Consider the following 18,995-nt stretch of genomic DNA (forward strand, 5'->3'; position numbering starts at 1 on the left):
AATGTATTTTTCTATCCTTTTCTTGGTCTTAGCTAAAGTTTGCATTTACCCCAAAATTAAAAAATGAATTCCTTCTCCCTGCCCCCTCCCATGCATAGCTTCCACGTCACACAAGAACTACAGAAATTGATTTCCATCACGTGCCAATGGCTTCCACAACCCTGTATAAGGTTCTACTGCAATGGTCCCCGCCATGGCGCCCGCTGGGGCATTTGTGCGCGCCCGCCGACAACCTGGGCCGGCCCCACGCATGGGAGGCGCCGGCCCCAGGCACGCAACACGCAACGGTGCCGGGTGCGCAGGACTCGGGCGGCCCCAGCCCCAGGCCCACGGCACAAGGTGCTCGGGTAGCCCCAGCCCCAGCCCTGGGGCACATGCTGGCACCGGCATCGGGTGCAAGGGCATCCCCGTCCCCTGGCATGCCCCCGGACGCGCGGTCCCGCCCCGGGCGTCCGGCATGTGAGTGGCCCCACCCCCGGGCGCCCGGAAGCCTCTAAAGGTTGGGGACCACTGTTCTACTGCATAGAAAATAGGAATAGTCCTATTGACTTAAAGGGGCTTTGGATGAGGTCCCAGTAAAGACTGCCATTTAAAGAAGAGCACTTCAAAAACACACATAATTTGAACCATGTAGGAAGTCCCATTAAAATCAGGCAAGTGCTCACTCTTCAAGCCTTATGCATGAGTACATGAATTGTTAGATAGCGGCTTTAGAGTAAGTATTTCAAGTCAGGCTGATAGTGGGGCTCCTCTATCCCAGAAAGGTTTCCTGCTTTAAATATATATAGGAATATAATTAAAGTTGCAACACACCTCACAGTTTACCAGTATAAATGCTCATATCAGTATAACTTATTCCGTCTTGTGAAGGAAAGCAAGTTACACATGTAAAAGGCACCTTTCAACTCATATTGGTTAAAGTCACACTCTTAACTGATATACTATAACTCAGTGCAGACCCAGACCCGAGTTCCAAGACTACTTTAGATCAGCTGTTCTCAGCTAGGGGTCTGGGGTGTTCTGGAGGGGGCCAAAAACAGATTTCAGGGGATTTGCCAAAATAAACCAGATATCAGGGCCAACATTAGAATCCTTGGGGCCCTGGGCAGAAAGCTGAAGCCCGGACAGAGCAGGCCCATTTAAAAAAGGCACGCAAAGCAACTTCTGCAAAGGAACTTGTAGCAGCCAAGCAGAAAGCATGAGACAGACCTCTGACTCTCAGGAAGAAGAGAGTCATTCTTAAGCCAGGCAGTCCAGAGATATGTGGGGAGCCAGACAAACCAAAAGCATAAACAGCCAGTTCTTTTAAAAAGATAATAATGAATCTTGTTTTTATGGAGCTTTCTATATTTGTCCCTGAACCTACATATCTCTCGCAGACAAAACAAATGCAGACATGTGTTCTATATGAGCATGGCCACATCAAAGCAAAAAGTGAACTCCATCTTATTTAGGTGCTGATTCACAACAAGAAAATTTCCCCAACATATCACACAGGTTGGGTCTGAAGGAGGGAATTTGCTGGACCAGAGGAGGTCCCCTGATACCGGCTCCCCAGACTGCCATTCCTCCCTATTGCCAGCACCAGTCGCCCTCCCTACTATGCTGCCACTTTGCTATGGCCCGGCCCCCCAGACCTGGCTACTGGGGCTTCCTCGTCTCCAGCCCCAGCCCAGCTGTTGGAGCTGCTACAGCTGCTACGTCCCCAGCCCTGCTACTGGGGCTGCCGCAACCTCTGCTGCGCTACCAGGGCTCCAGCAATGGTCCCAGCCCCAGAGGGCTCTGAGCCACCAGCCCTCTTGCCACTGGGGCTCCCAGCCAGGACTCCCTGGTCCAGGAATACCTGTTGTCCGATGCTGCCAGATGAGGGAGTCCTGGCTCTGAGAGGTCCAACCTGTACCAGTAATAGCTGCACCTCCCCACCCCTCCCCCAAAAAACACACTCTACTTAGTATGTCACTCGTACCCAAAAGCAGTTCTCAGACAAGCCAAACCTCAGAGGCACAGATTTGTTTTATTAAACATGAACTCCCACATTGTAGGGAGGTTTTGATTTTTAAAGTATCACAGCCGTCTCCTACCTACAGGGGAAATAATCATATAGTTTAAAATCTCAAGCTATTCAGTATAGTATGGCATTGAAGAGAATGAGTGCAATGCAATTAAAAAAACATGAATAATCATTAAACACGAATGCATACCTTCCCTGATAGCTGTAAATGGAGTTCCTTCCTCCTCTTGTAACCTAATCACCTTCAATGCCACCAACTTCCCATTTACCCTGGGAGGGAGAAAGGAGAGGGAGGAGTAAAGGGGAAGGAAGACAAAAATGAGAAACACAAAATTAGGTAAAATAATGAATATTCGTATAACAGGGTTTATTTCCTATCATGTATTATTTAGTTTCTCCCTGTCAGTGTCAGTGATTCATTCACAGCACAGTAAGAAACACTTCATAGCCTCAGCTTTAAATATTCACATTCATGTAATCCAAGAAGTGATCTCAGCTTTCTATGAGTCAGGCTCTGTTTCCTTTCTAACACGGCACTAGACTGGAGGCTTTGTTTAAAGAAAGCGTCGTATTGTAAAAATATGGTTTATTTCTTTGATCATTAAATCCAAACAGAACTTCAATCAATCATTCCACACATGGTATGCCCATCTCTCTATTTATTGTTCTCTTCTCCCTGAATGATGCCCCACAATTATTACTTTCCAAGAATCATGGAAATTTGAGGTGGAAAATATCTGTTACATCATTCTGCCCATTTCCCCTTAACGCAAGACTGTTCCCTAAAATATGTTCTTGAGGACACTGCCCCGCCTAGTTTTTTTATTATAAAGGCATTTATAGGGTTTAAAATAACGTGCTCCCAGGATCGAGTCTCACAACAGATGTCTGTTTCTTTTCAGCTCTATTAAACTGAATAAGTTTCCAGCATTTAACATTTAAATGAAATTTCTGCCTAAACTGCCCAGTCTGCTCAGGCAGTTTATCCAGATGAAGTCTGGTCGGATGACCAACACCATCTTCGACACCCATCTCCTCAAAAGCATCCTCCTGCATTAAAACTTTAAGAGTCCCTGAGTCTGAAAAGAATAGTTGTGGCCAGCTTACCTAAAATGGGATTGTGCCATTGGTAAACAGGATCATTGTTACAATTTTCTACAAGAAAATTCAATTTTGCAGCTGAAGAACACAGGAGAGTGACAGAGCTTTCATGCTCTAGAAGTTGAGGAGGCAACTTATTGCACTGAGCCTTAGAATATGTTGTTCTGAATTTTGCAGCAAGATGACACATACATCTAATCTAAACCATCAATTCAGCTCCGCCCGCAGGTGTTATTTTTTAAAAATCTTTAATGACAGTGATTACTACTGTATTTTTGTTCTTCTATTTATTAGTTGAATTTAACATGTATATTGAGAGTGCACCTAAAGGCATCAACTACCTTGGTCCCCACGTGCTAGGAATTGTACAAACATACAAAACCCAAGGCACCTTAAAAAGGCTCAGGCCCCTTTTAAGGTAGCCCACGCATCCCAGTCCCTAGTCATCAATGGAAACTTTCGTTGGACTAAGTTAATTGGAGTGTTCAGTAGCGGGTTCCAATTATTAATGTCTGACATTTCTTTGTATTTAGATTGTGGTAACGAAATGTGCCCGGTGTCTTTTTTTGAAGACAACAGTCTCTGCCCTAAAGGAGGTTAAAATCTGAAGAGACAAAGACAGAAGTAGGGCATGGCAGAGGAACATGAGATACAAGTAGAAGTGGCAAGCTCAGACACATGGCCTATGCGTTTCATACTGGTTTGTCTTTTTTTCCCTTCATTTTCACTGTCCTTAAACCGTGCCATCCTCCAAACAAATTACTAGTTTAATTACATAAATTAAATTAGAACAGTAGATTATTAAATTAATTACTTTCATTTAGCTGGTGCAGGAAAATGATTCTTCTGAAGGGGTTTCAATGAGAAGAGTGTGAAAGTTTTGCACACCTATGCCAGGAGAGGTGTTCCATTTCTAGACAGCAATGTGGAAGGCAGTATGAGAAGCAGACAAATGAGATATGGAGGCTGGTTTTACTAGTAAAGTGGAGGAGATGGGACAGTGGGGGAAAAGCAACAAGAGACAAAGACTGGTAAATAGGGAGAGAAAGCATTAGCAAGGGGGTATATTAAATAAATTATGTTCTTTTTTTAGCCCTACCCATTCCATTAATTTTATCACCGACTAGCAATGGAAGTAGAAAAAATGATATAATTAACATTGATGAATTTTTAGTGTTCTTAATTTGCAACCGAAGAGGCAATCTGAGGGGAGAAACATAGTTATTAGCATTTTGTATGATGTGTCATTTGCTTTGGTAGACCTTTGGGCAACTATTAATGCTACTGAAATGATTCAACTCATCCTGAATGCTTGGTTGCTCAGGATTGCAATATCCAGCTTTTGTTCTGAAGATACCAGCCTCTTACCTTTCAAAAAACAATTTTCATCTGATCTTGTTCCAATTAATTATTGGATTGCTAAAAGCTCTTACACTTTAATTCATTCTCTTCCTTAAATGCGTATTTTGGGGCAATAGAAGGTGAATTATCATCAGTTAACAGTGATAACTGGATATATTTTCTTTTTCCAGCTGTTTCCACTGAGGCAATCTCAGCCTTGTCATGCCTTGTCAGAAGTGCAGATGTGGCTGTCCCAGAATCCTTGCAATCAATGCTGAAGAAAACAGTCATGCTGAAAATTAGCTCCCCAGCCTATTAAAATCTGCCCATGCATTTATTTAGAAGGCAGTCAGATCATGCTTTACAATAATACCAGAATGAATGGCTTAATCTTTGTCTTCCACAATTGTATCTTCTTCTGTTTATTACATTAAATACTGAATTACTATTAATTGTTATTATCATCATCATTATTGAAGATAAGTGGGAAATAATGCTATGCAGAGAATCTTTAGGCAATCTGACAAGAAGATGGTGTCCCTGCATCTTCTAAAGGATTATTTATACCACAACTCTGGTCACTTTTCTCCCCAATCAAGCTAAGGATAGTTCACTTATCTGAGCATCTCCCATCCACATTGCTAATTGCTTCATGGGTTCCTATTAAGGAAAACATTGATTATAAAATCACTGCATGATCTTATTCCTTCCTTTCTAAATAGGTTTTGTGTCTGCCGCCTCTTCCCCATCTCCAAAAATTCCTTGAGATAAGCTGCAGATCTTCTTACCATCTCTAATCACCATCCGAATTAATTTTTATATAGGGTCTTTCTTTACTGTGGCCCACCGGTTGTCACTAGTAACTGATGGAGACAATATTTAGACTCAGGAGAATTTTGAAGAGGCTAAACTCAATTTCTACTTTTATTTACTGTTTTAAAATTACCAGTTCTGGATTTTTATTGTAAACTGTTTATAGCACACTTTGCATGAAAGGTGTAAAAGAGCTGTGTGCGTATGTAAATGTATATGACACATAATAAACTGGGCATATTCTAAAAATATAAGTGAGCTTCAAAGTATTTGAACCAGATGTTTAAAAAATCCTAATAAAATATATATATTACACAACAGTTTCCAAACAGACTGTTATGCCAAAAAGACCCAAATGAATTATATGGAGAAAACATGACTGTTTATGGGGAAAATGTCAGAGATTAGAAACAATTTAATGCTCTAAGCATGCATAATTACCAACCTAATTCTAATGAATACAAAGCAATTGAGGACTAATTAGGTTTTTTTTGGTATAATATGGATAATGCATATCTAGGGAACAAAAGGTAAGAATGGAATACTATTTATTTTCACAAGTTCTTTGTATTTAAATGTAAAAAAATGTTCTAAATATACCAATAGGTTCAATTTATGTAAAAGCCACCACTAGGATTTCAATCTGTTTATTTTATGAACAATTTTATTGTTGGCTAGAGTTGAAACTCAGTTTAAAGCTCGAGCAACTACAGACTTTGAAAGACAAGTCAGCAGATGACATCTGAACAGTTTTCTAATTTCTGATACTACTCTCATATCTCAGAGAATTTGTATACAAATTTGAATTACAATAGATACATAGTAGTTCATTTACATAAATATATAACTCCCAGGACAAAATAAATCCCTCATATTCAACAAAACATATTCTGTAGTTAATAGCAGTTTCACAAACAGATGTCCAAAGCCCAACCAAGTTTCTCCAAAAAAAAAAAAAGTTACTTGTAACTTTGCCATTTCTACTAATGATGTATTTCTTCCTGTTAAATATTCAACAGCACAATGTGAACCTGCCGATATCCCTTTTCAGCTTCTATAATATTTTTACTTATAGTTCTCAAAAAAAAAAAAAGAGATCTACCTGTAGTTACTTTGTTTAAAAGATCAGAAATCAAGTCCCTCAATAAATCTGGGACTATTTTCTGGAGTGGCTGTTTATTATGATTCTCTTGATAAAATACCTAAGGCTTCCATGAGACATCATACATTTAGAATATTCATTTTTGCACAGCTAAAATACAGGCTGTCCCCGGGTTACATACAAGATAGGGACTATAGGTTCTTAAGTTGAATTTGTATGTAAGTCGGAACTGGCTCCAGATCCAGCTGCTGCCACTGAAACTGACCAGGGGCTGACTACAGGAAGCCGGAGGCAGAGTTGCTCTGCCCCCAGCTTCCGGGAATCAGCCTGATCAGTTTCAACAGCTGCTGAATCTGGAGCCTGGGACAGAACAGCTGGGGCGCTGCCGAGTAGGTCCCCCCCGGACCAACCCGGCAGCACCCCAGCTGCTCTACCTGAGGCGTCCCGCAACAAAAGCCTGGTCTGCTGGGGGAGGGGGGGCGCACTAGCCTGGTCTGCTGGGGGGGGGGGCTGCGCCCCCTCACCCCCCCAGCAGACCAGGGAGACCTGAGCAAAGCCGCACAGGCGGAGGGACCCCGCTGCCCATGCGGCTTTGCTCCTGTCTCCCTGGGGTTCTGGGGGGAGTCCCCCCCAGCACACCAGGGAGACCAGAGCAAAGCCGCACAGGCGGAGGGACCCCGCCGCCCATGTGGCTTTGCTCCTGTCTCCCTGGTCTGCTGGGGGGGTCCAGCAAAGCCGCTGGACCCCCCCCCCCCCCAGCAGACCAGGGACACCCGAGCAAAGCCACCGCCTGGGTTCATGAACCGAGTGAAAGATGATGTACCTCCAGGCCAACACCCTTCGGTTAAGACATTTACTTTAAGCATAACTAATATTTTATAAACACAAACACATATAGGGATGTGAAAGTATAACAGTGTAAATGGTTAACTGATAAGCCTGGGCTTATTTTTTAATGTTCACACAGGTTCCCGCTCCACTCCGGGGGAGTCACCTGTCACCCTGTGCTGCTGCTTAAAAGCCAGCTCCCAGCACACACCAGCTCCTGGGGAACCGATGCCGCCCTGCGCTGCTGCTTCTCTATCAGACATGATGTATAAAAACAAGGGAGCTGGCTAAGGGTGCATGTAACCGTGTAACTGTTGAGTTTTTCAGCAGTTACATGTTTGCACAATTACCAGAATTTTACATCCCTAGTGTGCACTCAACTGCTCTCTAATACTTAATTACTGAAAAAATATTAATTACTAACAGTTTCTAAGATTAAGAAAACAGAGAAGTTTGCAGTTTGATGTGTCGTGCCAGTGAAAAGTGCATTACATGGATGTGTCAAAGTGTTGACTAAGTATTCTGTTTAAAATAAAGATGTCCAGAAGACATTAACAGATTATTTAAAGTGGATGTAGAATATGTACAAGTAAAGATTAAATAAAACCCCTCCTCAAAATAGGTACAAAAGTCACAAGTCATATGGACAACTATGGTTCTAGAAATGGCAAATATTCTATTAATATATTTTGGAATACGCACACAGATAAAGAAAGAATTTATCCCTGAAAGTAAAGGCCACGCGTTAGCAGAGGGGAGAAAAGCAGCATGAAACTGGGATAAGGAGCACAGAAAAGAACAGAAGGCAGTGTTCCTTGCCATGCGTCTATGTCCCTTAGGAGCCTGCAAAAACACTATGTAGATATGAAGGTTCCAGAGTGGATCTGGGGGTGTCACTTTTTTGGACTGGCATAGTACCTTCTCATATATTAAATGGGGCTATGTCACTCAACTGGAAAATACATTGGTGTACAATGGCATCTAGTTTGGGGACTCCATACAGCATGTCTACACAATATAGACATTACACATTCAGCTAGCACAGATATAAGCAGCAGTGCAGTTGGTGAAGCACAGCTTAGGGAAGTACAATGGAACACCCTACATGTCAAACTTATGGTGTGCACCTAATATGTCTCTCTTTTAAGCCCAAGCAGTGCCTTCCTGCTGCAGGAGCCTCCACCCTTCTACCTTGCCACAGCCTTTCACTGCTGCACACCACAGTGACGAGCAAATGCTTCCAGCCTTTCACATGGCATGTAGTTACATGTGTACTGCCTGTATTATACATGCTGCCACAAGGGTAGATGAGGCTTAGCGTTTATTCTTTCCCCTAAACCTGCACATATTTCTTATTACCATGATCACTGTTATTGTAATTACAACACAAAACACCTGGTTTCTGTTCTAGCTCTACCACTGCATCTCAGGATGATTTTGGGCAAGTCATAGTCATTCCGTGCCTCAGTTTCCTCACCTTTACAATGCGGATATGTCTCAGGGGGATAGCCGTGTTAGTGTGTATCAGCAAAACCAATAAGGAGTCCTGAGACACCTTAAAGACCAACAAATTTATTTGGACCTAAGCTTTTGTGGGCTGGAACCCACTTTGCCAGTTACATCATGGGGATATTAATGCTTATCCACTTTTGCCAAGTGCTCTAAGAGTTATTGATGAAAAGTGCTCATTATTTTTAATACATAGAAATGCAACATATAGTGCGCCAACAACAGTTTTGTCTAAGTGCTTATGTAACCCACAAACCTAGTGCACGTGGTTCACTGTCCCATGTAGTGGCACTTAGACCACTTACAGTGAGAGATAAGAATGAGTGAACTCTACAGCCTAAGCTGAGAGCCAGTTAATTTTATAGCTCAAGCTGTAGAGACTTTACACTAAGTTCCAGAGGTCCCAGGTTCAAATTTACCCGACGTCATTTACATTTATACATACATAGACACATAATTACACACTATTTATTGCAGCAATGCAATTTGGATTTTGAGAAACTGATTGTAGCAGTGCTTTTCCAAACCTGGGTCACAGGGCCGTCAGGATAAGCCCATGCTGCACTGTTTACTTAACGTGTCTGTAGCTACACAGCCTCACAGTTCCCATTGGCTTGAAATGGTGAACTACAGCCAATGGGATTTGTGAGGATCCATAGTTACAAATAAGTTAATTGAACAAAGTGGTGTGGGCCTGCCAGTGGCTTACCACTGTGTGGAAAAAAAGATGCATTAAAGGAATGAAGCTTATCTTAGAATCATAGAACACTAGAACTGGAAGGGATCCTGAGAGGTCATCAAGTCCAGTCCACTGCTCTCACAGCAGGACCCAGTACCATGTAGACCATCCCTGAGAGATATCTATCTAATCTGCTCTTAAATATCTCCAGAGACGGAGATTCTACAACCTACTTACACAACTTATTCCAGTGTTTAATCATCCTGACAGTTAGGAAATTTTTCCTAATGTCCAACCTAAACCTCCCTTGCTACAGTTTAAGCCCATTGCTTCCTGTCCTATCCTCAGAGGCAAAGGAGAATAATTTTTCTCCCTCTTTATTGTGACACCCTTTTAAGATACCTGAAGACCGCTATCATGTCCCCTCTGTTTTCTCCTTTCCAAACTAAACAAGCCCAGTTTTTTTTCAGTTTTCCTTCATAAGTCATGTACTCTAGCTCTTTAATCATTCTTGTTGCTCTTCTCTGGATCTTCTCCAATTTCTCCACATCCTCCTTGAAATGTGGTGCCCAGAACTAGACACAATACTCCAACTGAGGACTAATCACCGCAGAGTAGAGCGGAAGAATGACTTCTCATGTCTTGCTCACAACATTCCTGTTAATGCATCCCAGAATCAAGTTTGATTTTTTTGCAACAGCATCACACTGTTGACTCATATTTAGCTTGTGGTCTACTATGACCCCTACATCCCTTTCTGCAGTACTCCTTCCAAAATAGTCGCTTTCCATTCTGTATACACGCTGCATACATTCAACACAATTCTGATATCCTTTACTTAGAATCCTCAATTCTGAACAATTCTTTAAGTTTTTAGGCAGAAGAAAACAGTATGTGGAGTGCCTTTCAATGCTTAGCACTGTAAGTGTCAAATTCTCCATCACTTATCTATCAAATAAAAATCTTTTTAAAAAATTTGCTCTAGTTCAACTAGAAATCAATGGAGTTTGATAAAATATTTATTTATATTAATACACAGGCTTTTAAAAAAAGGCATTTATCCATGTGTTCTAGGAGCCCTTGATGTAACTTAAAAACACATCACAACAGCAGTACAATTTAATATAACCCCCCACCCATACAAACTATGCAGGAGATCAGACTAGATGACTGGTAATGCTAACATCTGGCCTTTATATTAATTTCTCAACTACCTTATAATGTAAATAGATTCCTGATTCACTTACAGCAGAACACTAGTTTAGTGCAAAGTACAGGAAAAAAATGTCTCAGAAGATATTTAAATCACAGTGGGAATGGTTCAAAACTAATTATTTTTGTAGACACAAAGCTGAGCTTTGCAAAAACATAAACCACAAAAGAGCTTACCCTACTGGCAAGAATTATCAAGATGTAACCAGGGTCTGACATCTAAAGGTGAGATGGTGGGGAGGGAAAAACTCAGGACCAGAGCATATTTGAACAAGCATACCTACTCTGCCTACGTATTCAGACAACCAAGCTGTGCTGCCTAAGATAAATTTTGGCTGGTTTGAGGTTACAAGCTGCTTTGGAGTCAAGTGAAGGGACAGTGAAATGTTGTTACCTTTATTGTGTGAATAAAAGGGTAGCAGAACCATCCTTAGCATGCCCTGATTGAGAGTTTACCCTCAATTAAACTGTACTTCCTAAGTAAAGGATAGGATTTGGCAACCCTAATGAAAAAAAGGATTGGAACAGGTTTTCTTACTTGTTGTGTAGGCTCTGCCCAAGTCCTTGACCCCAGAGAGTGGGAGGCGAACTCAAATTAAAGCACCTTTGCCGACTAAAGACAGTCAGTCATCAATATGGTAAAGTGGAGAGAGAGGAGTGATTTGCAGAAGGGACATTCAATGGCTGAACTTTCCCCACCACAAGATTGGAAACTGTTGCAAAGGACACTGTTCAATGCATTATGGAACTGGGTTGGATTATGAGCACCTGCTTAATTGATTGTGGTGTTTTCCAAAAGAAAGGCTTGATCCCCTTTCAATTTTAATTCAAGTTCTCATTTGCTATACAGAATGTCAGTATTTGAGTGTGGGGAAACATTGCCTCTTGGCCTATGTGGTACTATTAAGAGGAACCCCTAGACACTGAACCAGGTTCTCCTCTTGGAAAATACAAAGGTACCTGATCAACACGGTGAGCATTCTAAATTCGAAAACAAAACTAAAAGGAAAAAGCCATTAAAAATAAGCTTAAGATGTGTAAATTAAGCTGCTGCAGGTAAAGTGGACACTCAGGAGCAAAATGATACAAAATACCATGTTGGTACAAGTGAAAATTCTACCTTGACTAGCTACAGATCAAAGCTGAGGGTGGGAAGTATGACAGGGAAGACATGGTATATCCAGCAACCAAAGCCCACAGGAATTGCAGTCTCTTTCTCTCACTCACTCACTCTCACACACACACACGTGCGCGCCAAGAAAGCTGACTAGGAGGGAAAAGGATGATGTGAATTCAGTAGAACACAAGGAAAAATATGAGTTCAAAAACAAGAACAAGTAACCTCAATGATAACACCACAAAATTGAAAAGCAGACTGAGTATTAGTGTGCATGGGGAAGATGATGTATTGTTTGAGTACCAGAGTCTCCCACAACATACGAAAAATAAGCATAGGCAGCTAGATGGTGAAACAATATAGATAACGGTTAAACTTTATCAACTGCATAAGCAGGGTGGTTTTCTAAATCATTGATGAAAACATTGAACAAGACCACACCCAGATCAGATCCCTTCATAACCTCCCCTGACACCTTATTATGCCCTTCCAGTATGACTGTAAACCACGGATAACTATTCTCTGGGAACAGTTATCTAACTACTTTTGACTCCACCTTATCCTAGCTCCATTTAGGTTTTATTTTCCTAGTTTGTTAATGAGGTTATATGAGACTATTGAAAGCCTTACTGAAGTCTAGATACACATCTACCACTTCTCCCATCTACAAAGCTTGTTACCCTGCCAAAGAAAGCTATCAGGTTGATTTGACACAATTTGTTCTTGAAAAATCCATACTTACTCATACCTATCACCATACTCTTTCCTAGATGTTTGCAAATTGATTCCTTAATGATTTGCTCCACTGTCTTCCCTGCTACAGAAGAAGTTAAGCTGACTTGTCTGTAATTTAGTGCACAATCAAGATCCTTATTTTCTTTTTTACAGATGGGTGCTATATTTACCCTTTCCCACTCTTCTGGAATCTCTCCCATCTTCTATGACTTTTCAAAGATTATAGCTAATGGCTCAGATCTCCTCAGTCAGTTCCTTGAATATTCTATAATGCATTTCATTAAGCCTTGGTGGCCCGAAGACATGCAATTTGGGAAAGTAATATTTAACTTGTTCTATTATTTTAACTTTTAAACCTCATTTTCAATGGCATTCAGCATATTAGGTGTCCAAATTTCCTCCAACCTTCTTGGTGAAAATCGAAGTCATTAAGCACCTCTGCCATTTTCACATTTTCTGTTATTATTTTTTCCCTCTTAGTTTAGTAATGGGCCTACCCGGTCTGTCTCCTTCTTGCTTCTAATGTATTAGTAGAATATTTACTTGTTACCCTTTATGACAGTAGCTAGTTTGAGCTCATTTTCTGCCTTGATTTTTCTAATTTTGCCCCTATATACTTGTGTTACTTGTTTATATTCATCCATTGTAATTTGACCTAGTTTCTATATTTGTAGGACTCTTTTTGGACTTTTTAGATCATTCAAGATATCCTCAGTAAGCCAGGGTGGTCTCTGGTCACAACTCCTATCTTTCCTGTGCAGTGGAATAGTTTACTCTTCTACCCTTAAAAATGTCTCTGAAAAACTGCTGTCTTCAGTTGTTTTTCCCCCATTTTTAGACTTGCTTTCCATGGGATCTTACCTACCAACTCCCTGAGTTTGCTAAAATCTGCCTTCTTGAAGTCTATTGTCTTATTTTTCTGTTCTCCCTCCCACCATTCTTTAGAATTGTGAACTTATCATTTCATGGTCACATTCACCCAAGCTGTCTTCCACTTACCAATTCTCAGCCAATTCCTCCAAGATTTTACTTTTGACAACTAGGAACAGCCTGTCCCCTAGAAGCTTTTTCCAACTTCTGGAGTAATAACAAAATTGTCTCCAATGCATTCCAAGAGCTTTTTGGCTAATCTGTGCCCTGCTGTTTTGTTTTCCCAGCAGATGTCTGGATAGTTAAAGTCCCTCTTCACGACTAAGTCCTGTGCTTTTGTTTGTTTAAAAAAAAAAAAAGCCGCATTCGCCACTTCTCCCTGGTTAGGTAGTCTGAAGTGGACCCCTATCATTATATAATCCTTGTTTTTTACCCCTTTTATCCTTACTCATCTATTTCCATCTCAAGCTCAGTCTAAGGGTGTACTTTTTAAATACATACCTCCTCCCTTTTCTCCCTGCCCAACCTGCACCCTTCTATACTAATATTCCAGTAATGTGTACTAAGTCTCTGTGGTGCCAACTATGTCATAGTTGTGTTTATTTACTAGCATTATGAGTCCTTCCTGCATATTACCCATAGATCTCTGTATAGTAATGTGAGAAGATAGATACCAATTTAATTCTCCCCAACCAATTCAGTCTTTTTTCCTGCTATTACAACCCATGCTCCCCCCAATTTCTCACAGTCGCCGTGTTTTTTACTTACTTGTGGGCTTTGGTCACCTGCCCCTGCTGAACCTAGTTTAAAGCCCTCCTCACTAGCTTCTCTTTACAAGTCTGTATCCAAATATGTTGTTGTTCTTCAATAGTGGACCCCATCTCTGCTTAGCAGTGCTTCTCCATGGAACAGCAACCCACAGTCAAGGAAGCCAAAGCCCTCCTGGCAACACCATTTTCACAACAAGGCACTCACACCTCCAGGATGCACCTGTCCTTGCCTGGGCTTCTACCCTTGACCAGAAGGATCAAAGAGAAAACTGCCTGCTCCATATTCCTTCCTCCATACTCCCAGAGCTCTGTAATTACTTCTTATCTGCTGAGGGTCATACCTTGAAGTATTATTAGAGCCCACTTGAATGAGTAGCATGGGGTTGTAGTACTCAGAGAGCTGGATGATCCTAGACAATCCCTCCGTGTTCAGATATGGCCCTCTGGCAAGCAGCATACCTCCTGCCACATCAGAGTGACAGACAGATGCCTCCATCCCCCTCAGAAGAGTTTCTAACCACAGCTACTCAGTGATTCCTCAGAGTGGTGTCTGCAGATCTCCTAGCCCTGGGGGTACATGTCTTCTGCTTCTCCATCTTAGGGGGAGATTCCTCAACTCGTTAGCAAAGCAGCATAACAGTTCACCACTACCGTTAGGACATTACCTGCTGCCAGAAGTAACCAGTGGCAAGTGTCTTCCCTGTGATGGAGCCATCTCCTCCTCCCCTGGTGATGTGACAATAGTTCTTTGTAGAGGGATAGCTTCCACATCGTTGAATGTCTACACAGGAATACTGGTGAGGAATTCCTTGTGGGCATGAATGCTCCTCAGTCTAGCCACCTCCTCCAGTAGCTCTCCAACTACTTCTTGAGAGATTCTACCAGCAGACATCTTTCACATTAGATGTCATCCCCCTCCCCCCAGCCCGGTTTTCTGTGACTTAGAAATACAGGCAAAACAACACCAGGATCTGGATAGAGGCATCCATGGTTAGGTTGTTTGTTCAGGACAGATGCAGGAGCCAGGGGCATACCAGTGGGATTCTCCAAAATGTACATCTAAAGATGCGAGACAGGACAGCAAACTGCAGCTACAGATCATGTTGTTCAGGCAGAAACTTGATTTTCAATCCCCCGGCCAGTAAATGAAGGTTGACTGCACAGAAGAGGAAATTCTACAGCAGTCACAAATATGTCAACAGAGAGCAAAGTAAGGCTACTCCTCCCCAAGTCTTCTTTAAGCATTTTCTGCAGAATGGGCAGCATTCTACCTTTAAAGGGACATGACTAGGGCACATTTATATTGACTGATCCGGGGTCATTTATAGCTTTATAGCAAATGTCTGTCATTGGTCTAATAAGATACTATTTACCCAGCCCAACAAATTATGTATCTACCCCAGAGTAGAGAAGAGTCAATACTGGCAAGAACAGAGCCATATTTTCAAAAGTAAGATAGCCTCCTCTAAAATTTCCATTTATGTAGATTGCAGAGGAAGAGAGCAGAAAAAGCACATGCTTTGCTAACGTTTATTTCCTGTTAAATACAATCAAGTTAATACTTTTCAAAACATTATTTAGGTTTCTTCAGGGGCTGAAGTCCAAATGACAGCTAACGGGCCTTAAGCGCCTGTGACAAATTTATACTTATGTTGTGTCTAATACTAACTGAACAAAGAAGACGTGAAGAAAATGCAGTGTGTACTTGAACGCTAAAGGGAACTCAGGGAAGGAAACATGAGGATATAGACAAGATGGTGAAAGTGAACTTGCTTACAGAAGCTAGTTTAATCTTACTGGTCCTTGCTTTCTTCAGCTAAAACACAACATATCTTTGTTGTTTTCAGTAAATTTAACTTATCTGATTAGAAGCCAAAATGACAAATGTTCACAGCATTAGTCACACAGAGGGGATGACACCTGCATCATTCTTCTATGGTATTACAGGTTGAACCTCTCTACCTCTGGCACACACTGATCCAGCAACATCCATTATCTGGCATGATTTTAGTTAGCCAAATGTCCACTTACCATAGATGTGGCCAAGTTTGCTGTGGTCCCCCCACCAGTCCTGGCTCTCAGTGTTCTGTCCTGTTATTTAGCTCTAATTTACCCCTAAATGTCTTCTAAGAGCCCAATGAGCAGTGGAAGTGTTGGTAATGCTGCTAGACAATATTGACCTTCTGTGATCTGACAAATTCTCTGGTTTGGCACTGGTCAAGTCCCAAGGGTGCTGAACTAGAGAAGTTCAACCTGTATCAGCAGATCTATTAGCCACATATGACAGGCTATTTTTAGAAATGTTCAACTTAAAGTAGAGATGTTAAATTTCAATTAATCAGCTAATTGAGTATCAGAAGGGTAGCCATGTTAATCTGAATCTGCATGAATCTGAATCATGCATCTGGCGAAGTGGGTCTTTGTCCACAAAAGCTTATGCTCCAATAAATCTGTTAGTCTATGAGGTGCCACAGGACTTCTCGTTGTTCAGCTAATTGAGTAGTTGATACTACATTTAAAAGGCTAAGAGCCACCTGCAGCCCTTACTACATTTAAAGGGCAGAAAAGCAGCGGGGAACTACAGCTCTTCAGCCTTTGAAATGTAGCAAGAGCCCATGGGCTTCTGCTTTAAAAGTAAAAGCACCACAGGGTGAGCAGGGGACTCAAGCAGTCCCCTGCTCCTCCATGTTCCCACTGCAGCCGCTTCAGCCTTTGAAATGTACAGGAGCCCCATGAAAAGCCACAAGGAGCATGGGCTCATTGGGGGACTGCTTGAATCCACAGGGCTCTTGTACATTTCAAAAACAGAAATGCAGTAGTTGGAACCGGAGCGAGCAGGTACTGCTTCAGTCCCCACTCACGCCGTTTCCCCTGTGCCTCTGCCTCCCCTGTCACCTGCAGACACACGGTGCAGGAGGAAACCAGCTTTTAAGATGGCTACCCCCAGCACCAGCTCCTGCTCCCCCTCTTGATGCTTCTCTCTGATAGTGATTCAACTAGTTGCTTCCCCTCTCTTCTTGCTTACGTCTATTAGACTACTCCGTAAGCTTATGCTTATCAGATAGTCGATTAGTCACTTACATCCAAGAATGATTAAAGGTTTAGAGAACATGACCTATGAAGCCAGGCTTCATGAACTGGGCTTGTTTAGTTTGGAAAAAAGAAGATTAAGGGGTGACATGATAGCGGTTTTCAAATATCTAAAAGGGTGTCACAAGGAGGAAGGAGAACATTTGTTCCTCTTGGTTTCTGAGGACAGGACAAGGAGTAATGGGCTTAAAGTGCAGCAGGGGAGGCTTAGATTGGACATTAGGAAAAAATTCCTAACTGTCAGGGTGGTCAAATATTGGAATAAATTGCCAAGGGAGGTGGTGGAATCTCCCTCTCTGGAGATATTTAAGAACAGGTTAGATAGACATCTGTCAGGGATGGTGTAGACGGAGCTTGGTCCTGCCTTGAAGGCGGGGGGCTGGACTCGATGACCTCTTGAGGTCCCTTCCAGTCCTATTATTCTATGATCCCTAATTTAGATTCCAACCAAAAGCACGGGGTAAGCAGGCTTCCAGACAGGACTTTATACAGAAAACACTAAGTTAATTAGTGGAGACAAAAAGTAAGTAGTGAATTTCAAGGACAGGAATCTCCAGCTCTGAGTGTGAAGACAAAGATATAAACTCAGCCAAATATATTGACCTACTTATAATAAGGCTAATTGAGCAATAACTGGCCGTTCTGCCATTTCTGCAAAAAGTAATTATCCTCCCAAGCAGGTAGGTATGTCAACCTGCTTAACAGCAAGCTAGCTTATGTGTCTGTTAATTCTCTTCCTTACAGATGCCTCTCAATCCTTTGTGACCTTGGACCAACAGTATCTAGTTAGGGAAGGAGAAATCAGTCATCCAAACTAGCACAAAATCTCATGTTGCTGAGTTACTATCCCCTTCTGGGCACTGAAGTAATGTGTTTTAGCAGGAAGTACAGGTCTGACCTCACTGAACCTGCTGCAAATTCCATGTTACAAATATGAGCATAGCTTTATTTACTTGCCAATTTAGTATGCATGCTGCCACAAATTTTAGTGAAGGGATGGTATGAGTTAATTTTGTACTCTGATACAGTATGTAGATTTGCAAATTGTGAGTCTTTAATTCCCCCTCAGCATTTTAGAAGCAGGGTAAGAATTTAAAAGGGAGAGGAGGTGAAAGGAAATTGTTTTAACAAGCAACATGGGGAAACTTGGAAAGTGAACAATACTCCAGTCAAAATTTGGAAAAAAATAGTGCCTAAAATTAGCCCTAGCTAACTGATCTGATTTTTAGTTATGCTGTGTTTTCAGCAACCCCCATTGAAGTTTATAGGTGAGTATCAGAGGAGCCTTAAAAGCAGTAGTTCTCCTCATAGGCGCAGGATCCACTCACACAGAGTTCAAGATGGAGACTACAGAGAGGATGGATATTAGAATGATTTGCACTGGAAAATGGGAAAAGAAAGAGGACAGAGTGCAGAGGGGAGCCTGCGAAAAGTCTGATGAACAGCTGAGAACCTGAAGGCTGGGGTTCATCCAAGGAAAGGGGATCCCAGAAGCAGCTGTAGCTCAGTGAAAGAAAAGTGATTGGGACTGGAGAATTTTTATTGTGACAAGAGATACACAGGGATGACTAAGTCAGGTCTTCTCAAAACTCTACTGCACAATGACCCTCTTCTAACAAAAATTACTACATAACCCCAGGAGGGGTGACTGAAGTCTAAGCCCACCTGAGCCCCACTGCTCCTGACAGACAGGGGGTTATAGCCGAAGCTTCCAGGCTTCAGCTCCAGGCAGAGCACATAACCCAAGCCCCACCACCCACAGCTGAAACCCATGGGTTTTGACCTCTGGTAGTAGGGCTCAGGCTTCAGCTTTGGCT

General features: G+C 42.0%; 1 protein-coding gene across 3 annotated transcripts in view; it reads right to left on the bottom strand.

Annotated features, from left to right (window-relative positions):
* The window catches only part of CDK14 (cyclin dependent kinase 14), a 527,195-nt gene that overhangs the window by 326,115 nt on the left and 182,085 nt on the right, over positions 1-18,995 (bottom strand). For all 3 annotated transcript variants that reach the window (XM_075922396.1, XM_014569231.2, XM_075922397.1), the window contains one exon: positions 2,202-2,281. In XM_075922396.1, coding sequence (XP_075778511.1) covers positions 2,202-2,281 — 80 coding nt within the window. The remainder of the gene's footprint in view (positions 1-2,201; positions 2,282-18,995) is intronic.

Source organism: Pelodiscus sinensis, chromosome 2 (genome assembly GCF_049634645.1).
Source record: "Pelodiscus sinensis isolate JC-2024 chromosome 2, ASM4963464v1, whole genome shotgun sequence".
In the NCBI taxonomy this organism is placed as follows: Eukaryota; Metazoa; Chordata; order Testudines; family Trionychidae; genus Pelodiscus; species Pelodiscus sinensis.